This window comes from Notechis scutatus, chromosome 4 (assembly GCF_049901735.1).
Source record: "Notechis scutatus isolate UNSWTSFEM ecotype Mainland chromosome 4, rNotScu1.2, whole genome shotgun sequence".
NCBI classification, from domain to species: domain Eukaryota; kingdom Metazoa; phylum Chordata; class Lepidosauria; order Squamata; family Elapidae; genus Notechis; species Notechis scutatus.
The window spans coordinates 107,503,583-107,526,914 of NC_142012.1; the positions used below are offsets into that span (position 1 = coordinate 107,503,583).

Genomic DNA, 23,332 nt, shown 5'->3' on the forward strand with positions numbered 1-23,332 from the left:
GTAATGTACTATATCCCGTGAAATGACTGCATGCTCTATTCAATCACATGAATATTCTAATTTGCATAAATCTATAAAAAGGGACAGTAACCCTTCCCCTTCTTTCACCAATGTGTTTTGGTTTCTAGTTCAAACAAATTGTCAAGGTTCCAAGCAGGATTGACACAAACCTTGTTAATGGAAATGTTTTCTATTCCATCTCAATACAAATGAGTTAATGTGTGTTTGCAGTAAAGAGTGATCTAATGACTAAGAATTAGGTATAGTCAATTTTTAAAGTTTAATAAATCTGACAAGAGATTTAGGCTTTTAACTTGTTTTTCTATGAAATATTTCACAAGGAACTCTCAAAAAACTGTGACAATGCTATATTTAGGATATGTCAATATTGTCCCGAACATTCAGAAATACCTTTTATTTTGCATCTGTTTATTGCTCTTGCATCTGATCAGAAAACAGCTAATCCCCTAAACCAGGGGTCCCCAACCGCCGGTCCATGGACCGGTGCCGAACCGCGGAACAAGCCTTACCGGGCGCTGGTTGCTGGGCGCCGCCATCTTTTTGGTAAAAAAGCAATTTTTCGTCAAAAAGATGGCGGCGCAGCGCTGGGTGAGCTTTTCCGGGTAGAAAGCCATTTCTGCCCGAAAAAGCTCACCAGAGCGCTGGCGCCACGCTTTTGACGAAAATCACTCGATGACGTCACGGAAGTGATTTTCGTCAAAAAAGATGGCGGCGCCCAGCTGACGCCGAACCGGCGCGGCGCCAGCTGGCGCTTGAACCGGGCATGCGTCGAAAAGGTTGGGATCCCTGCCCTAAACCATGTTTTGAATGTTATTTGTTCTTGTATTTCCTTTCCTTTTCTTCCCTTCCCTTCATGAGTGACTCCAACACATCTGTTTATTCTGATGATAAATAGAATACATTTTCAAAAATATGCTTAACAAAGATCTGCAATAATTTAGAGATGATTGAAGAGTTGGTCTGCATTCAACATTGTAGAATTAACTGGGTTCACACTTGAAAGTGTATTTATATAAGGTCACCCAACTTCAAATTATGTGATAATCTCAGTAAAAGTATATTATGGTGGACATTATGAAAAAATATTTTAAAAATACAATTTGACATTCTTAAAAAATAGATTGGCATGAAACTCAATGAAAGGGATTTATGAATTAATTTCTGTGAAATTGAAAATAAATTTCCCTATACAATCTAATTTAGACTCAGTTGTGTTCTATATGTTAATGGTGTTATAGTTTGGATTGGTCCTTTCTGAATTACCATCTCCCCAAAATTTACCCCCCCCACACACACATCCTTGAGTTCTGTGTAGAAGATAAGCTAATTACATTACAAACAGTACATGTCTTTATGATGGTAGCGTCTGACTTCATCAGCTTTGTCTTTCTGTGTGTGTGTTTGCTCTTGCATATGAAAGAGAATACACAATTGTGAGGGTTTTTTGTTGCTAAGCAACAGGTTTCTGGCTTTTTGACTAAACTAGAGTGGCTGCCTAGCCTACTCTGTCCATAGACAGAATACATAAACATTTTCACTTTTATTTATTTTGATTATATTTGCAGATAATGAACCAGGTACGATTTTGTATTTGCTGCTTCCATTATTATTTTATGAATCTTGTCTCTGTATTGTGCAATGTGTGTACATATAAATACATATACAAAAGTGATTACATTTTTCACCAAGGGAATAAAAATACAATTTACTATTTAAGCTTTAAGGCTGTTTTTCTGCCCTCTTTAAATCTAAATGTAAAATTCAATTTATAAAAAAAAATTTACAAGTCATCTGCTGAAATTAATGATAGGCACAACATCTGCCTACTATTTATTTTCCTGCCACACAACTGTGGTTTGTTTATACTTATAAAATCAATCTACAATTGTGTGTTGCATGTTCAAAGCAAAGTTCATGGGGTTGTTGTAAGGAACATAGAAGGAGCAAGGAGTATTAGGTATGTTCATCACCTTGAGTTATTTGTAAAAACTAGTAAAAATGCATAAATAAATAAAAATAAGTACCTTGCAAAGAAAAATAATGTACAGTTCTGTCATGTGAATAATTATATGTCATATATTCATAATTCACTCCACCATTCCTTTCTTCTCCTGGATTTGAGACCTAAGCACTGCGCAACGGGGTGAGCTCCCATTCCTACCCCAGCTCCTGCCTCCCAGTCAGTAGTGGGATTCAAAACATTTTTACTACTGGTTCTGTGGGTGTGGCTTGGTGGGCGTGGCAGGGAAAGGATCCTGTAAAATCTCCAGTCAGAGGTGGTATTTGCCGGTTCTCTGAACTACTCAAAATTTCCGCTACCGGTTCTCTAGAAGTGGTCAGAACCTTCTGAATACCACCTCTGCTCTTACTTCAAAAACATGTGAATGTGTGTAGATTAAGAGATAACACTTCAGTGGGGAGGCAACAGAGTTCTATGCATCTTTGAAATATAGTCATGCTGGCCACATGGCCACGGAAAATGTCTTCAGACAACGCTGGGTCCCTCAGCCAAGAAACGAAGATGAGCACTGATCCCCAGATCAGAAATGACTGGACATGGCAGCAGTCAGTATTGTCTTAATATTTGCAATAGTGACGAATATCTGTAGTTCGGGTGTAGGATGAGGGTGAAGGTTCATTTTCCAAGTTTATGGGTTGGTTTCCAAATGTTTCATTACCAGGCTAGATGTTACCTAGCCTGGTAATGAAACGTTCAGAAACCAACCCACAAGCTTGGAGAACGAACTTTCACCCTCGCTGTCTTAATATGTTTGTGTGGGATAGCAGTCTGTAATAGATCACCATAATGTATCCTATTCTGCATGTCTTTGGGCCAAACTATTTATTATATTTGTCTCTGCAGCTGTATTCTTTTTTTACTTAAAAAATATTTTTGGAATATAAAATGGATATAAATTAGTGCAGAAGACAATCTTTGTTTGCGTCGCCTTTTATTACAAAGTAACCTATGGCATACTTTCCTAGTAGCTAAATCAGAACATAATTACTTTTTATTTTTTAACGTATCTCTGAATTTGGCAATGCAGGGCTATATACAAGAAACAGGATAGCAAAAGTGTATATTAGGAAAATGTGCACACAAAACCATATCTCATGGAACATCCCCCCCCCAAAAAACGGTACAGAATATGGATGGAAAACTGCATACTTGAGCAAATATTAATTTTATGCTGGTTTTTAAAAAAAGACATTTATAAACTCATGTGCAAATGGAAAGAATAAGCCTTTGTCTGAAAAGAATGTATTTTATAGTAAACTAAACAGACTTATCCAACTTTAAAATCTTTTTTTCTCATTTACATTTTCTTCTTTAAAAAGGTGCGTGCAGAATGTCAGAAATAGGAGAAACAGCTGATGACAAAAGGAATAAACATTACGCCTGGTTTCCCTTGTTCATTGTATTCTTTTAGTTATCTTGTCTTGAAATGAACAAAAGGCAACAAATCTTTTTTTAATTTGATTTCTGGTTCATCCTTATTTCCTATGAGCTAAAGAATTACTAAATTATTAAATTACTAAATTTTGCTACTGAACAAGAAACCCATTTCTTCCTTGAAAACCAACATGCTCCATGTTATATTTAATCTCAGTTTAATCAATATTACAATATTTTCTGAATAATTTAAGGACTGAGTAAAAAAGAGTAGTAACCATATTAAGCATTACAAACACAACCATGAAAAATAAATGTTTATTTATTTTGACTAAGTACTGTAGAATTTGTAATAAATTGCTCATTATTTTTTCATTTTTTATTTATATAACATGTAAAAGTTCAATTTCAATCAAACAGTGTGTTGTCTGGGTACAATTATTTTTAAGAAATCATAATCAAAATGTTTACAATAGTATCCATCACAATTATTGCTCATTATTAAAATATATATTATAGTGTTTGTAAATAAGCATTCATCTTATTAAATAAAGAGGACTATTTTATGTGCAGAACTGAGCTAAAGGTTGTGTCATGTTCTAGTGAGTTCCAGAATGAAGCAAAATTTGAGCCAGACATTTCCATATTGAAGATCATATTTCATTGCTTCTTCCTTACTACAAAAAAAAAAGGAGAAAAAATGCCTTTAAAGGAAATACCAGTCCTAACTTTGAGAAAGAGTTGCATCTCTAATTCTAGTGGGCAAAACCTTGGCAAGAAACATGGTCTATCGGTACAGCTTGTGACAGAAAAACAAAAACCTTGTTGTTCAGGATAGAATGGTATCACAAGTGTCATGGTAACATATAAACATTCCATCTTCTGTTAGACTTCGATGACAAAATCTGGCATTATAGCAAAAGAGTAAAAATCACTTTTGCCTACTTAAGAAAGATTAAAAATTTTAACAGTAAACCCATCTTCCTTTGAAAGCACAAATTATTTATCTTGTATGGCACCTAAATCTTCAATGAAATCTGATCCATGATATTTATTTATGGTAAGACTTTTTGCCTCATTTTGTTTTCTTGTTTATCTTATGTAGAAGACATATAAACCAGTAATGTCCATGGAGGACAGAGTCAAACAATAGTGGTCAAAGCAACACAGTTAGAAACTTACCCATATGTACATGCATGCAACCCTGCTGCTGACAAAAACTATTTGAAATTACATTACAATCTGGAAAATAATGTTATCTCTTGGAGTATTGGCCACTATCCTTAAATATTTGTAGTTTTAAGACATAAAATAAGCTGGTTTCTGGAGGGGGGCCTGTTGACATGGTGTGATGACTGCCACTTTTGACTTTAATAACTGGAATGAAATTTAAAATTTAAAAGCTGCAACTGATCATCCTGACCTTACAAAAGGCTGCAGGAGGCCATTGGTTATGCTGTAGACCAGGAGTTTCCAACCTTGGCAACTTTAAGACTTGTGGACTTCAACTTCCAGAGTTCCTCAGCCAGCAAAGCCAAGGATGGAGACCCCTGCTATAGACTGGGTGTTGCTGAAATTCTTTTACTTAAATTTTAACAGGTTTTAAGGATACGAATGTGAGTTGAAGGTTTCCCAAGGTTAAACTGCTCCCATTTATCCCAGGACACTCATACAAAATTGCAGATTCATTGGATAGAAAGCACAGTATTTGGTTTCATTTCTTATTATTTTATAAATAAACAAAGATCATGTTTTAAGCTGTGACATCTTTAATAGTGGTTCTTTGATGTATATAAATGAACTTTATTTAACTGTATAGTCATCTGATTGTAAGTAACCTCTTATTTTTTTACCTTTTTCTCTAGGGATAAGAAAAAATTGCTATGGAGTTAAAAACTGGGGAATATGCAAAGCTATTCAATTTAATAAAGCAACAAATAAAGAATCAACTTTGACACAGGTACAAAATGCTTTTTCAATTCAATCTTCTGATTAGTGAATGGTATACAAGAATATTTTGAAAATGGATTATTTATATGAGTATAGCATGTTGCTCTTTGTTTTTATTCAGAATTCACTTATTAGCAGAAAAATCATATAAATTGATGGCTAAGATATTACTATTTTGTTTGCAACATTTGTTAATTCATGTACTTAGAAAAGTCCTATGCGTCTTTAAAGAAAAATGCTTTCTTGAAAAGTATTCCTGATCCAAGGTTAGGTGTCAGGAGACTTGGCAGTTTTTTTTCTTTTTCAGAATATGGATTACATTTCAGAAAACATAAGCCTGTGGGGCTTACCATATTTCATAGAAGTTGCTGTAGTTCACCTGATAAATGCCAAATATTTTATTCGACCTTAGAATATTACTAACTTTTTAAGGCTTTTTGTGATGTAATTTTAAAGCTGAGTCCCATGGCCAAGAACCTGTATTATGCAGGATAAAACGTGTCATTTTGCACTAAAGTGGCCTATATGATACTATATAGTGTAATAAAACTCCTATAATAGTTTAATAAAAAGTGCCTAAAATCCACCTGGTGGAATTAGGCCTCTCCTCTCCCGACAGAGGTAATAGGAACTAACAGAACCAATGAAACAAGAGAGGAAAAATAAGCTAACACTGCTTCTTCACGTGTAGATGGGCCTTTTCTCCTTTCATATAAGGAGACCGCAAGGTGCTTTTTCAGGAGGCAACTGGACTTTCTTGTTTTTTCTTTTGAAGATGTTTAGCTTCTCATCCAAGAAGCTTCTTCAGTTCTGACAGGACAGTGGGAAATGGAAGGGTTTATACTCCTTGCAGACAGCTGGTCATTTGCACCCTTTTAGAGGTGCATCCTTTGTTGAAGCACTTGGAGTTTTATCAATGTCTTCAGGGTCACCTGAGTAGTGCTCCTGGTTTCTGTAGTCTGCAATTTTCCCCACTCTGGAAATCCATTCTTATTCCCACACCATTCAAAGGGTGTCCATCCTAAATTGTGTAGCTAAAAGATTCTCAGTCACCCAGGTCATGGTTGTCCCTTAAGGTGCTTTTTCAGGAGGCAACTGGGCTTTCTTGTTTTTTACTTTTGAAGATGTTTCGCTTCTCATCCAAGAAGCTTCTTCAGCTCTAACAGGATAGTGGGGAGTGCTTCAACAACCCTCTAAAAGGATGCAGTTTACCAGCTGTCTGCAAGGAATAAAAATTGTTCCATTCCCCACTGTCCTGTCTGAGCTGAAGAAGCTTCTTGGATGAGAAGCGAAACATCTTCAAAAGAAAAAACAAGAAAGTCTAGTTGCCTCCTGAAAAAAAAGCACCTTTGGGACAATCACAACCTGGATGACTTGAGAACTTCTAGAGACTATTATAAGGAGAGGAAGAAGATTAAAGGTGCTATTACCATAGGTTACTGGATTTTCTTTCTCCCCCACCATCTTACTCTTATTACTGCTCACATGCAAGCTGCTAGGACAAGCTTATTCCCTAAAAACTGGGAGTATGGGCTTTAAAACATTACTCTGATGAAATAATTTATAGTAGGGCAACAACACCACTTTTTTTTAAAGCCACCAAGCAGTGAGGGATTATCCTATCATGATTCTGTTGTTCTCTCTTTTTGTCTCAAAGCCTTTCAGGATGAGAATCTTTATGGACCCACTCTTAACCTAATGGCCAAAACATCTATTGTTTATTGTAAAAACCACTGACAGACAGCAAGCAATATAGTTTAACAGTTTAATAAAGTAACTAAACACACAGTGACAAACATGGGTGGATAGGATATCAGCTTTTTATTCTTATGTTCTTCAAGTAATAATTTCTAAGAATCATAGCCAAATGGCAACATTTGTTTTATTTACTTGTTTTCTTACCTTGTGCTGAGTGTGTGAGTTTTGAAACAGTGATTTTCTGGCAATCTCAGAGGAGTACTGATGAGACAGTAAAACATCCATACAGTTTTCTTGGCAAAAGTACAGATAGGTTGCCACTGCCTTCTCCCAGGAATTGGAGAAAAAGAGAATGAAAAAAAAATACTATCCTATGGTCCTGGAATTCCCATTTATGTTTTAACTAGGCCTGATTTGTTTTTGAGCCAGGATGAAATTAGTTCTATGTTGTTACTTGCTGGGATCATTGCAAATAAGATTGCATTCTGAGTAGAGAAGATGATAGTAATGGGCCATTTCTACATGAAGTTGATTCAATAACTGCACAATACAGAGACTGAAAATATTATCTGACTTTTACTGTTACCTAATAACTTCTGTCTATAAGTCTATTGTTATCCTCCTGCCACATTAGTAGTACTGGGTCATTATGGGCCACATAGATAGCACATCAACCACCCAAAAGAGAAACCCATGGCAATTCAAAGTTTTGCCACTGCTGCTCTGAATTATTTTACTGTATTAGGAATTCTTTACTTCCAACATTAGATCTCACAATGAATTGTATACATATGGTTGCATGAATGCATTTTGTGATGTGGGTTAATCACTAAAACTTCTTGTAGGTAATGCATTATTTGTATAGGTGCCTCTACCAAATGATAATTTAAAATCTCTATTTAAATAAAATTATAAATTAGAGGAAGGGGAAAAATTATAATATGCCTACCTTCATGGTCTGTTAAGAAAGTAAACTTTTAATTGGTTCCCTAAAATCTAGCAGGGTTGGGCTGTATACAGGTAGTCCTCAAGTTATTACCATAATAGAAACTGCCCATTATGGTTATATGATGGCTATTATCTGCATGGTCACTTTACTTAATGATTCCAATCTCCACTCTCCCTGATGCAGACGTTAAGTGGCTGTATTGATCATTAAGTAAAGCATGGTCTATCTCAGGTGTAGGGGAGACTCTGAAAGGCCTAAAACAGATTCAGGCTTCCCTGCCCCTGGCCTCCCAAGTCCTCCCCCACCCCCTGAGGCACTGTGTGCTGTTTCCTACCCCTTGTGGTCCCCACAGGCCTTGGGCCTGCTTTAGCACACACACACCCCACGTCCCATAGGCTTTTGGCTTGCTTCCCACCCAGCCACTCAGCCCCCTACAGGAGTCTCAAGCTAGCTACAAGCCTCAAGCTAGCTACCACCACACAAGGCTGTTGCAGCTGACAGGCTTTGAACCTACTTTGCACTCAGCCACTCAATCACACAGAGACTGTTACTCAGCCTGTTCCTTCAGGGCCCAGCAGCACCCAGCTTAACCTTTCTAATGTTTAAGCTTGAGAGAGAGGAACCTGGCCGATATGATGGGAAATTAAGCTTTTTCACAGAGGTAGCCTTGTGGCAACCTTGTGCTATTCTGCAAGCCGTGGTAAACTCTATAGAGGTTCTATTTTTAAGAGACCCCATGTTTCTTTTCTTAAATGGGAAAATGTTAGAAGCTACCTGTACATGTCCTGTAGAAGCATATACATGTTAGAAGTACATACATGTCCTGGGTATAGAATATAAAATGATCCCTCTGTACAGGAAAATCACGAGTATATACAAATCAATTGACTTTATTATTGCTAAAAGGAGATGGAGATACTGAATTCAAAGCCACGGGTAAGTGATGACTGTGAAACAGATCAATAAGCTGCTCATGTGCCAGCTCCAAGTTAAAGTAAATAAGCAGACTAGGAAGAGTATTGGTGCCTTTGAACTTTGATGTTGGAAGAGATTCCTTAGGCTACAGTGGACAGGCAAGAACACTGATGGATCATTGAACAAATCAATTCAGAGTTCTTATCTGAAGCAGAAATGAGCAACCTCAAATTAACCTATTTCAGACATGTGATTAACAAGGAGCAAATGGGAAATAATTTGTCAATCTAAATTATTAGAGCTTTATTTCAGGACAGTCAGATTAAGCAATGTTCCTATTGCTTAACATTTTCCCCATAAGGAATCATGCTAGCTTTAGAAAGCAGTATTGCTCTCACTTTTAAAAGTTTGCTATGCCATAATGACGTTTCTTATCTATACTGGGAAACAGAAAAAAATCACAATGAATTTATAACCAATGAGCCTTCTTATTCAGATGCATACCTCTATGCATACGCAGCAGGATTTGCTGCCGCCTTTTTTCACATGTCTCTTTCCTTGATTGCACTGCTTCACTTTTCAATTGCTGTATTGAATGCTGATTTCTTTGAAGAGGTAAGTTTAGAAGAATCTCTACAATTTGTTAAGGAAAAGATGGTAATATTCATGAAGGAGAAATCAATCCCCTGTTGAATATGTTTTTTCTTACTTTAGTTCTCTAGGGATCATATAGCCCTTGGACATAACCCACTGAGTAATTCTCAAGAACAAGTCCTTGGGGTGACCTCATTTTTCCATTGGATTGTACTATATGGGAGAAAATTGGAGCTGTACAATTTAACATAAATGGATATTCTACTTTTTCATAACTTTATCTGGCTGTTACATAGAACAATAGTATATTCTCATTCTAAGATTTCTTATTCAAAAAACCCCTTCGCAACCAATTTTGATGTTGATTATTCTCCAGCAAATTTGACTAATCCAACAGTCAAGATTTTATGCTCTGTACAGGGCACACAGTGATATTTCATTTTATTTGGTCTTTTTCTTATAACTTTATGTAATTCTATGGTTTTCACACTTTTATGTTTAATGGTGGTGCTGTGTTAGGTAAGCTGTTTCTGTGAATCTTTCAATGCAGGTAGTCCTCAACATACGACTACAATTGAACCCAAAATTTATGTTGCTAAGCAAGGCAGTTAAGTACATTTTGCCCCATTTTGCAACATTTCTTGCCACAGTTGTTAAGTAAATCACTTCACTTGTTCATAATATAACTGAATCTGACTTCCCCATTGACTTTGCTTATCAGAAGGTTGCAAAAGGTGATCATATGACACCAGGACATTGCAACTATCATAAATATGAGTCAGTTGCCAAGCAGCTGAATTTTGATTACAGGATCAAAGGAATGCTGCAATGGTAGTTATTGTGAAAAACGATCATAAGTAATTTTTTCAGCGCTATTGTAACTTCAAATGGTCACTAAATGAACTCTTGTAAGTCAAGGACTACCTGTAACTATTGAACTAGATAATCTATTAAATAGGCAATCAGATCCTCATATCTGCTTACCAACAATCCAAACATTTGTTCCAAAAGTTTGTTCTAACTAGGAGTGTCATATCATCTTTAATTAGTGGATTCTTTAAAGTAACAGCATTTTTTAAAAATTTTTTATTGGTTTTTAAAACAAACATAAACAAACAAAACATAAAAACTTCAGGCCATCTTCCATATATGTACATACAGTGTGCCGGTTGGTTTACAAATTGTTTTGTGCTTCCATTTCGTAATCTTCAATTACAATTACATTGTATATGATCTCATATTCATATGATCTCATATACAAAGTAATTGTAATTGGATTGAAAAAATAACAGCATTTTTATGACTCATGAGAAAGCTTGAAAAACATTAGATTAGTAGAGAAGTTCTGTACTTATATGGGATCTGAAGCATTTCTTTGAATAATTTTTAAAGAACCAAAAGTTTTCACCTAGATTTTATTCTAGGGCACACAATTACTTTAAACAAAGCATTGCTGAATTTTAAATCTTCATAGAAGACAGTGAATGATGCCTAAAAATTCATTTTCCCAATTTTTAAAAAAATTGTATTGCTTTGTTCTTAGATTAGTCCAGAGTCTGATAGTATAATTCTGGATGGGGGGATATATAAATATTTAATGCTAGGTGATCCATAGAAATTGAAAATTGGCAGGGCACAAAATAAGCATACCAACCTGTGCAACATACATGTAAATAAAGGCTAGTATTCTAATAATAGGCTATTGCTGTTGTAGATGTCTATGGAGATTCTCAATCTTCCAAGTCATGGCTGTCCCAAAAGTGCTTTTTCAAGAGGCAACTGGACTTTTTCTGTGAAGACATTTCACTTCTCATCCAAGAATTCTTGGATGAAAAGTGAAATGTCTTCAACAAAAACCAGAAAGTCCAGTTGCCTCTTTTAAAAGGCACTTTTGGGATTGCTGTTGTAGAATTCTTAATTTATAGTCAATAAAAACAATTATTCAATTTGAATTTGTATTAATCCTAGTTGGATGAAATTTTATGTTACACCCTGTTAACTTCATTTTCCATTGTAGGACAAATGTGTGCAGCATATGAAAATATAGAAAAATACAGAAAATAGTTTTAAAGTAATTGCTTTGTTTAGAATCAAGCACGGTGGTTGTCATAGTTAGAAAACTGATTTTAAATCATGTTGAAAAGGTTTGGGGCATATATCTCCCTGCTCATTATTGTTGTCACCACGATGTGATAAACAGTAAAAGATCTATATATTTTTACAAGCACAATAGAAGAATTGTATCTCTTCCTTCCTCTGCATGTCATTCTTGATGCTTTTATGCAACTGCATTCAACTAGATTCCACAAAAATGCTGCATAGAAAATAGCAACCCACCTACGTACGTAATTCATTTTGCAAAGCACTTGGAGCTGTAAGTGCTTAAAGTACTTTAATATTTTAGTACATTGGCATAAAAACACAGGGTGGTATAGATTATAATCTGCAATTGACAGTTACTATTGACATTTACATTGTTAAACAAACAGAAGGCTGCATATTCAACTGAACGGATCAATTAATCATTCAAAATAACAGTTCTATGAAATGTGTAATTTGCACATCAAATTGTATTTTCATTCTTCCTTTCACAGGCCTCTGTAAGTGGGTTTTGCACATTTCTGTTTTAGAAATTACAGAAAACGAACTGGGGGAAGAAATATATAATGACGCACAATGTAAAACTAGTGTAGATTTTATCATATCTTTTTTCTCTATATATATTTTTCTATGTACATTTTTCCTCTGTGTTTCCAGTTTACAGAATGTTACTTATTTGGGTCTTTTCCTCTGCAGGGCTCCCTTCCATTAAAAATGCAAAAAATGATTTCATCTATTCTCATTTCACAGACGATTGATGAAAATAAATCAAGAGAAAATAAGACTGCTTTCCCTATGCAGTCTGTAATCACCCAAGCCGATGTTTATCACATGAACCAATCTGTGGCAAATCATAACTCAGTCAACATTAATACAGCATTCGTATTTCTTCCAAGAAAATTAAGATTCCAGACAACTTCAGAGGACAATGTATTTAATAGCAAAGAAGAGAAACCATGGCATAACCAGAATAAAGGTTTTGCTTCCATTACAATCACTGCTAAGCGAGTTGTTCCACCTTCAAACAATAAAATTCAGACAAATACTTTTGACCCTTCTTGCTTGGAAGGCCAGAAAAATAAGCGGCTAATAACAACGGTTCCCGCTTCAGGTGTAACTGGCTTACGTAAACTTTCCAAATCTTTGCATTCTCAAGCAAATGGCCAAAATCGAAGTGTCAGTGAAATAAAGATTTCTGAATCTTGTCTGCAGAGCTGCAAGGGGCAATCGGACTGGATTTCTAGCCCCGCAAAGAGAGTGATCCCCTCGGATAACACCCATAAGAAGCAGGCACATCTTTCTTTCACCTCAAGTGTTCACCTCAGTATTTCCCAACAGTGTCCCAAATCAATATATTATGTAGACAAGTCTCTTTTGGTACCTATTGATCAACTTCAGACTAATACTCAAAAAATACACCAGTCAGTTGTGTCTTTTCAGATAAATTGCAGTTCTCAAAATACAACACCAGATGGAGTGGATAGTTTAGCTAATGGGAAGTTAATCACAAAGGTACTTGAGTTCCCAGAGGATCATAAGACATCATTCAAAGCAATTTGGAATGCAGATCTGCAAGATATCTATTTGGATAAAAAACAGAGACTGAAAATTGAATCTTTAGGAACTAAAGATTTCTGGAAAAGTGCCCCTCGATCTGAAACTCTGTCAACTCTGATCGGCCCTCAGGAAGTTGATAATTTAAGACAAATAAAGAACAATGATATACCTTCAAGTGATAATCCCATGACATTATCTGGTTACATTCCTCATTGGACTTACTATGAAGGTAAGTAGGTTAAAGAGATCCTAACATAGCGTATGAGATATCAAAGGCTGTCTAAACATTTATTTATTATGGGCTTTTTGGGGCAGAGGCTATTTTTTTCTATATTTTCTCACAAGGAAATAAACATTACAGGATTATGAAAAGTACAGGGTTTTGTTTTGGTATCTTGTTCAACCTCCTGTTCCATGCAGAAATAAATATCTCTGACAAGTGGTTCTCCCTTATCAGATAGCCTCCAGGAAAAGGGAGTTCACTGTAGATCAAGGCATTTTAAAAGGTCTTTCCATCTGGAATTTTTTTTCTAATGTGCCTCTTGAATCTCCTTTCTTTTAATTTCAACTTGATTGATTCCCCCTTGGAATCTAGGTTTCTTATTATCCTGGAAGCTGTCTTTTGAACTCTCTCTAGCTTCTCAATGTTCTTTTTAAAATGCAGTGCCCAGAATTGGAAATGCTACTCTACGTGGGGTATAATACATGCAGAGTACAAAGAACCAATTGCTTTTGTTAATGCAGCCCACTGGTTTTATTCGCTTGGATATTATGAACCTGAGAGCCATTCAGGAAATCTTACATTTGCGATTTAATTTATTAATTCATTAGTATTCCAACATAGCCTTTATTTGAGATTTTTTTTTAATCTACAAATACTGGGGTGTCCAACTGTACAGGTAGTCCTCGACTTACAACCACAATCGAGCCCAAAATTTCTGTTAAGTGAAATTTGTTAAGCCCCATTTTATGACCTTTTTTTCCACAGATGTTAAGTGAATCACTGCAGTTGTTAATTATAGGGATTTTAAGTGATTCTAGCTTCCCCATTGACTTTGCTTGTCAGAAATTCACGAATGGTGATCACATGACCTAAGGACACTGCAACCATCATAAAGATGAATCATCCAAGCATCCGAATGTTGATCACGTGACCATGGGGATGTTGCAATGGTTGTAAGTGTGAAAAACAGTCATAAGTCCCTTTTTTCAGTGCTGTTGTAACTTTGAACAGATACCAAACAAACTGTTGTAAGTTGGGAACTACCTGTACAAGGGAGTAGGTTCCCAGAATCAAAGCACTAAAATATAAAGTGGTCCTAATGTTATTATGCAAGGTGTATTGATGCAAAAACAAATTATGTAGCCACAGTTGCTAAAGCAGCAACTAGTGAGGAATAATTATCCAAAAATTTAAAGATAGTGAATGTTCCCATGCCTGGAGAAAGATTTGTATAATTGGATGTGGGAATGATCTTGGGAGACAGGAAGAAGAGCTGCGTATTAGACAACCATCATGCAAAAGCTATCCCAATCCACAGAAGTGGAGGGAAACATTTTCTGGAGAGTAAGAGTTAAAGGAGAGAGGCTTGCAAGATTGATAGTAGCTCTTTGAGATAGTCCAGATGCTACCAGTTCTGCCCGGTTCTATAGAACCAGTAGCTCTGAAGAGCAGCAGACACCAAACCAGTTCTGTGTTTGCTGCTGTTTGGCCCACCCGCCTGCCCGGGCTCTTACCTGTCCTTTATTTCCTGTTTTTTCAACCTCAGCTGCTTTGCCCGGTACAGCTGAGGTTGAAAAAGCAGGAAAAAAGTGGCTTTTCAAATGCTGCACACCTGCACGTAGCACTTTTCAGCTGTCCGGGGGGCACAGCTTAAGGTTTTTTTACACGTGCACGCAAAACATATTCACTGAACCGTTAGTAACACTGGTTGAATCCCACCCCTGCTCTCGTTTTATTGTAAGTATACATTAACAGAATCTTTCAACTCCTCTCCTTTTTTACCTTCACCGTCCAGAAAACAAGAGAGGGTCCCTTTGGAAACACTTCCCATGCCCTACTCTGCTTTTGTAGACTGAGATACCACTTGCACAATGGTTTTCTAGTCTGTGGTTTTCATCTTCCTCCAAGGTCATTCCCACATACCACTACACTTGGGCAGACTCTTGCATTCTCCCTGCCCACTCAAAATTGGCTCTAAAGAGTTGGGGAATTTAACAAATGCATAATTGCAGACAAAAACAAATGAACACTTAATACTGTTTAATAAAATGTGTCACATAACATGAGAGGTGCATATTCAGTGTAGAAATTTGGGTTCAACATGTTGGGTACTCTAGTATGCCACGATCCAGGCTGAAGTACTCTATTATGTATTTACATTTTATATCAACATGCTCCCTTTAGCTATTTTCCCATCTGAAAGTCAAAATTAGCCAAATTTGCTTGGATTTCCTGCGGCTGTGGTATCTCTATGTACTACTAAAACACTTGTGCCTCTAACCTTTAACTATGCGAAATGGTGCATTTGTAGGGCAAAATCAAAGTATCTCAAATGGGCTAATTTACATAATGCATCCAAAATCTGTGACTCGGGTCTCCCATGGATTGAAATTTGGCACATACCACTACACTTGGGCAGACATTTTATGCATTTAAAGCATTTTATGATACAAAAAATTATCATGAAGCACTTTATGACATAACACAAAATGTCATAAAACATTTCCTGTGATCAGCTCTTGATGTTGGCCTATGCTATATAATTCAACATGGGCTGAGTATCTTCCTGAATGTTAAGATCTTTCCATGTACACTTAGGAACTCCGCAATTGGTGAAGATATTGAGGAATCTGGTAAGGAAATATCTCCGAAACAATGACCCAATATTGTTTGTCTATTATGTTTAAAAATGAAAGTCAAAGTATTGCTCTTAGCACAATACTTACCAGGCATTCGGAAATGTGTCCATAGGGACTACCCACAATATGCCTATGAAACAAACCAAAAAGGATCAATCTAGTAGACATCTTATTACTTTCAGTTATCTTTGTGTTACTTACAAACAGTTCATCCAGCTTTTGAAAAATGAGGCATGAAGTAAAACTATAAAGAATAGTTTGATGGAAAAATAGAAAACATGCAGAGTGTATTTAGGTAGGTAATCCGGTATTGACTTTCACAGGAAGTTAAAAAAAATATGGAAGGAAATCAAAAGGCAAGTCATGTTCTTTCTTTCCTGAGTTGGACAGTTTGAATAGGATGATTGGTCAGCTATATTATTTATAGGTTCCCTACAGTGATCAGTATCAGTTTGTCTACCCTGTAATTCTTTTGTTTGTAGCTGTGTTTGAAAGAACCATATGTTTATTATTTGTTTTAACAATGTTGACACAAATGTTGCAACTATAAATCCTTGCTGCAGCCCATCATATAACTGCTGAATTTGTATCTCAGTGGTTGTTCCCTTTGGCCCCAAACGTTAAACATTGTTAAAAGAAATCTTGTGACTGAAGAACTATTTCTTACCCGTAAGCATAGTTTTGGAAGTTTTAAAAAGATTTTCCTTTTTTCCTTTTCTTTTTTTAAATCTTACTTTATTTGGGAGGTTGCCATTAAAAAACTAGCAGTAATGAAACAATAATTAAAGACAGGAGTTTTAATTCTTCAAGAAATGTTTGCTGCTTAAAAAACTAATTCTATAATGGAACGGATTAAAAGATAGTTCTACTAAGCTTTATTCACAATAAAATTTATTAAAATAAGTCGTTATGGTCTTTTAGAGAATTGAACTATATAGTTAATCTGGGGCTGTATTTGTCTCCAAATTTGTAAGTTCTGCAAATTCAAAATAACCAAATTTTAAAAAACATTTCTGCAATGCCAATACCATTTTTCTTTTTCAGACAAAGTAAGGAGACATCCACAGGCATCATATTGCCATCATGCAAACAATGTGAATTATGCAATACACATGAGTCATGCCATGTGTTAAGAAATAGGCATGGCAGGTCTAGGAATGTTTTTATTGTTATAGGGTAGAATAAAGCCTGTCCTAATTTTTATCTGCACCATCAAGGTGGGGTTATCTTGAGTTTCTTTCTCATGCTTTTTTTTCTTTCTCGGGATGGAGTAATCTTTTCTACCAGTCCTTTTTTAAAGGTTCATTCATTCCTTTCTCATTTCCAAAGCCATTCCTTCATATCAATTCTGGTGCCATAGTCAAATTCCACTGCTGCATGTGAAGATAGATCCCAAAATTCATCAAAAAGTCAACCCTCTCCTGTTTTTGTATAGCAACTACCACTGGGCAGTCCAATGTGCAGGAAACAAAGAATCTTTTGCATCTTGAAGTTTTTTGTATGTCAATATTGGCAGCAGTTCAGGAAACAGAGATGTAGAGGGCAGGGGGAACAGCACTGAAGGAATGCTTTTCTCATTCTCAGTGCTGAATAATCTTTTCTGGTTCTCCCTTAACAATTTGCTGATTTCTTTCCCTTTCCTAAAGCCAGATTTACATTCCTTCAATCTTGCAACTGATGCGAATTACATAATTACTCTAATTTGCACAATTATGCTAGGGGCATGTACTTATGTTTATCAAATTTAGAAACCATATAAATATAATAGAAATCAGATTAAAACAAGAATAAAACATTTAAAGTTCAGGATTAAAAGACAGAGTTCCTTCAAGGTGCTAACCAGTCCCATGGCTCTGTGTATCTGTGTGGGCCCCAAGTGAGTCAGCACAGCCAGGTCTTCAGATATTTCCAGAAGGCCAAGCAAGTGGGGGGCCATCTTGTCTCTGGGGGAGAATGTTCCAGAAGGTAGTGGCAACCACAGAGAAGGCCTACACCCATGGCTGCCTTTAACTGTCAAAAGCTTCTAGTTCTACTTCTCACTTCACCTAGTTTGTCATCTTAGTGATTTCAGCTGGTGGAGTAGCTATTGCTTTACTATATGAATACAAATTTATGCAAGTGATGTGGTAGCTCCAAATAAGATGGTACCAGGCACTTTTTCTAGGGTAGTGGTTCTGAAACTCTGGACAATTATCCCAAAAGGCATATCCTGGGAGTAATAGGGCAATTTATAATTGCTTGTTGTTAGTCGAGGATCCAGTTAGGACTGCCATTGCTGAAGTGCTTATATAAAACAATAGACAGGGTAATAACATTATTTAAGACTGGGAAAAGAGTAATTGGTCAGAGAATCACTGGTGTAGGGAATTGGCCATTCTATAATAAGTTTAACGTTGAATGCTAAGGAAGATATGTTACATCATATGACATCTTAATATATTTTAAAACTAGAGCAAAAATAATCCTACCTTGTAAATTAAATATACAATCTGGTTAGGACCAATTTGTTCTTTTATGCCCTTATTAGTAAATATGGCCCCTTTCACGCCTTACAACATATTCTAGAGATGTCCTAAATGGTATTTCCTGATAGTATAGAAAATGACTATATCATAAATGTCTGCTACAGCAAAGTCCCCTTCTTCCTGTAAGAAATATTTTTTAGTCAGAAGGCCTTGGGGAGTGATAAAGATGGAACACTCCTGAGCATAGTCACTTAAGGGTGTCTAGATACCCCATAATTAAGTCTAGCATGGTGATGAATCGAGTCCCTTCCAAATATTCCAGAAGTTCATCCAAGCCTCATGTAGCTTTCAAAATTTTCTCTACCTCTCCCCCTGAACAATCTCCCAAGTAGATATTGTCTGGAACATTCCTTTTTCTTTACAGTTCAACTGAGATACTGTGTAGACCAGTTTCCTTGGCCCTATATTGCATTAGAATATTCACATGACAAAATCTAGTTCAGAATATTATTCCTAGGAGTTCCACTTACTGATTTATAGACATGAATTTCCCTTTGATAAGATGCTTGCCATTTGGTTTTCTAATGGGCCAATACTTCGTTTCCTAGCCCCAACACCCACTTACTGGCAGTTTTGTCATACAAGCCAGTCTAGTTGTTTGTATTTTGCATACAGTTTCATGGATCATTTATAACATTTTCTTGGAAGTGTGAAAAGTTGGTTCACAAAGTTCAGGATATTTATCCTGGAGAGGCATTCTTCTTCCCATTAATGCTGAATCAAGTGCAAAGAGACTTGGATTTTCTACTTATAAACCAGCTCAAAGGGTAGGATTCAAGACTTGGATATGACACTATCCAGTAAGCAAACAGCAACTGGGACAAGAACTCCCTGTTTTAAAATGTTGAGTAATACCTTTGTAGCTCATAGTTCCCATAGTTCCATTAAACATTTCAGCTAGACAGTTTGCCTTAAAATGGTAAGGGACAGACACCAATTCTTCTATTCTGGATATTATGCATAATTGTATCATCACTTCTGACATTTAGTTTATAGAAGATTCATTGATCATCTCAATTAGGCACTCTATCCCAGCATGTCTGTTAAGGCTTGAGTCACACACTTGGCATCAATGTGGCTTAGAGTCATCACATCCATTCGCTGTGTCAGCCTTTTGAGACAACATAAGGACTACTGGAAAACTATTTTATTGCTGTAGAAGTATAATCACAGAATCTTGAATTCCTGTCTGAGTTTCCTTCTATTCCTTCTTGTGCCAAACAGAATGAAGGCAAGGTTATGCTGATTTTCCTTCTCACCCTTCTTTCCCAGGGTTAAGTTGATATTTATTTAACAATCTTTGCTTAAGGGCTATCTCGTACTATCTCATAACCAATCTATTTTATGACTGTATTTACTCTCACATATCTACCTGGCTAACTCAGTATCCTCAAAGTAATAGATGGATTCTAAAGGGCTGGTGGACTGTGGCTGTTGCTGGACACCATCAGCCCCCACATGCTCATGCCTCCTGCGCTGGCCAGTGGCTGGTGACTGCATTTGGGGAGCTTCCATTGCCCAAAAGAGACTGCCTAAAGGCGAGGGGACATGGGCAGCCACGCCTCGCCCTGAAGCGGCTGGGGACTCTGCCTTCAAGGGAGCTTTCGTCTGCCGATAGAAGCGGCCTCGCGGCGAGGGGAGTGTGTGTGTGCACTCGCCCTGAGGCTGCTTCTACCAGCCGATCGAAGCTCCTTTGAAGGCAGAGTCCCCAGCCACTTCGGGGCGAGGCGTGGCACATACACACACACTCCCCTCGCTGCGAGGCCGCTTCTACCAGCTGATTGAAGTAGCTGGTGACTGCATTTGGGGAGCTTCCATCGCCTGAAAGAGACTGCCCTAAAGGTGAGGGGACACGGGTAGCCACGCCACGCCCTGAAGCGGCTGGGGACTCTGCCTTCAGGGAGCTTCTATCGGCTATTGGGGTATTCTAGCCTAGGCTACCTGCAGGGCACTCCTAAAGGCAAGTTTTCTCCCCATCCCCTCACCCTTCCCCCGCCCATTTCTCTTCACCTCGTGTAAATGATGTGAGAAATGGCGGGGAAAAGCATGGTTTGAATAGGCCTAAATTTTGGGGGTGGGGCTTAATTTCACCTCATGCCTAGAAATCATGCTGGGCCTTCCTATTGGTAGAGGCCGTATCGTTGGAGAAACACGGTACTTCATCTAGAATCAGACAGCTTTTCTTCTTTAAATGTTTCTTCATAGCATGATATCTCTTTTCTCCCCCTCTGCATCCTTAACACTGGCATTGTCTTGCCCCCAACTGCAATTTAGGTGGCTTTATTTTGCCATTTTCCAAAGTGCAACATACTTGATAGCTGCAAAACATTTAAGAGAGCAAACAGAGTCATTATAAGATATCATTATGTTGGCAGCTCTTTCTATTGCCACAGCAAGAACTGGATTTCACTAAATATTGTTGCAGCACTTTTGTTGCTGATTCAGGAGATCCCAGTTTGTTAGCAACTAAATATCTAAAACTTCAGCATCCCTCAGGGCTTGGCTGTTTCTGTAATAATAACAGTAATCAAGATTCCCTAGATATTGCACCAACTGGTAACTCAAAAGCAATTAGATTTCTAGAAACTGAGTCAATTGTTGATCAGGACACTGAAAGGATGTTTAAAAAATAAACACTCAGAAATGAGTAATTCTTGATTTTATTTCCTCAAATTAAAAAGTTCATTTTTTTATAACAGAAGTTTAGGAATATTTTTAATGCTTCGGTTGAGTAATACTAGATCCAAACTTCTTAGAAAGTGTTGAAGAATTATCAGATACTGAAATAAAATTGCTTTAGTCTTAGAAAATCTTTCAAGAAAACCTGCAATAGATAATTGGAGAGCAGGCAACTGTGGGGAATCATGAGTATTCCCAACATGGCTCATTATTGGTTGTGATGAGAAAAAGGAATATTAAGGGTCACAGTTCTACAACATCCAGAAGCCCACGGTACCTTGTATCTATCTGGTTAAGAAAAATAGTCGAAAACAATTTGGTTGCCTCTGAAACTATTAAAGGCCAATCAATTTGGAGTCTCAGTTTCATCTTCAAAACGGGTGTCAAACTCGCCAGGTCACATGGATGTCACATCACGTATTGTAATGTTTTTTGCTTTCACGGAGCTGGGGTGGGCATGTCATGCGCGTGATGCATCCGGCCCGCAGGCCACCAGTTTGACACCCCTGATCTTCAACAACATTTTATTTTATTTTTATCACACAAGCAATTTAACAATAAAATACATTCTGGCTATTGCTACTGTGACTAACAGACATGCAAAGGGAAATACAACCTTGATCAGATTCTAGTAATTCAGTCAAAGTCAAGTCAGCTGCAAATACACTATACTAACCATACATTCTAAAATAAATGCATACTGAACAAGCAAGCAAGTAGAAGATAAACATTAACCATTTAATGGCTGGCTACTTTACAAATATGTCTTTTTAGGCCCTATATTTTGAGATGCTGCAGCATTATTAGATCCTCTTTGTAGCCACATATTATTTTGTTCCTGCCTGAAGAGCCTTCTTCTCATCTGCTGCTTTTTTCTTCTGCTGCATATTTCAGAATCTCTCTGTTTCCTTTGAGAAGCTGATAAAGCGTCCTCCTTTCTTTTCCCCTTGTTCTTGGATTTTCTTCATACTCTTCTGGCGGGAAAGTTCACGCTGGTTCCCATGGGCCATGGCAAAACAATAACCCCAGCGATAACAACCTTTATGCTCTCAAGCTCCAACTCCCCACCAACTGTTCCAACTATCAGAACCTTCTCCTTCTTCAACAACATTTTCATTTTATTTAGGGTGACTATAAATGGACTGCAAAATTTCAGATGACCACTAATGGCAGCAAAGATGTGGAGAGAACATTTTGCAGCCCAGATATAGCAAGATATAGTATAGTGTATCGTATATATGATATGTCTCTAAGGGCTTTTCTGCCCTGCTCTATCACCCTCCCCAGACCACTTTTAAAGGGTAGGAATAAATGATAACACTTTATACTCAGTTCCTTCCCCCTTTGTAAATGCCCCTCTGACATTTGAGCACATTTTCTTGCTGCAATTTTGAAGTACGCTTTCCCCTCTTATGTTGCCTCAAGCAGTCTTGTCTGTTTTGACAAGTGCACTTTACTATGCTCCAGGCTATCCTTAACACTTCATTGGCTGCTTTGCAAAGGCAGAAATGGCCCTTCAACTTGAGCCATGGTGACCAAAGTCTTTAATGTCTTCCAGAACTACATTTACAAGGAATGTTATGGTAGCTGAATGGTTATATTTGCCTTGTAAAGAGATGGTTGTTTGAATTTTAATGATACAGTCATGGGTCCCTAATTTTGGACAATTCTGTAAGTTAGTTCATTTGAGGTACCTTGTTTCAAAATGTTTTGCTCTATTGTGCACGATTTCATCCAATTAAATTACAGAATCAGAATTTATAGTATGTAGATCAATTTTCTTTACCGAATCAGAGTTTTAATTGTATGTAGATCGATTTCCTTTGCCATTGACGAAAATATCACAAATATTTGGAAAGAATATTATTTCCTTTCTCTTAGTTTTTAAACCAACTGTGGCCCCAGTTTCAGGTAAACAAAGAGATGTAACAAACATGGTTATATAGTAAGAATGCTAATTATTTTAAATCCTGTGTCTTAGTTGTATGTTCCTGGATTCCAACCTTAAAGTCTCCCACCAAAGATTTCTTCAATACTTTATTATGGTTTTAAAATTAGAATTCAGGCACACATAAAATACAACCTTAA

The 23,332-nt window shown here is 37.0% G+C and overlaps 1 protein-coding gene and 1 pseudogene across 1 annotated transcript in view; one reads left to right on the forward strand and one right to left on the reverse strand.

The window, feature by feature from the left end:
• The window catches only part of C4H10orf90 (chromosome 4 C10orf90 homolog), a 112,468-nt gene that overhangs the window by 24,717 nt on the left and 64,419 nt on the right, over nucleotides 1–23,332 (forward strand). The window contains exons 2-3 of the mRNA XM_026667190.2: nucleotides 5,281–5,375; nucleotides 12,318–13,407. Of these exons, the coding sequence (XP_026522975.2) occupies nucleotides 5,281–5,375; nucleotides 12,318–13,407 (1,185 nt within the window). The remainder of the gene's footprint in view (nucleotides 1–5,280; nucleotides 5,376–12,317; nucleotides 13,408–23,332) is intronic.
• LOC113411880 (small EDRK-rich factor 1 pseudogene) lies at nucleotides 21,959–22,329 on the reverse strand (annotated as a pseudogene).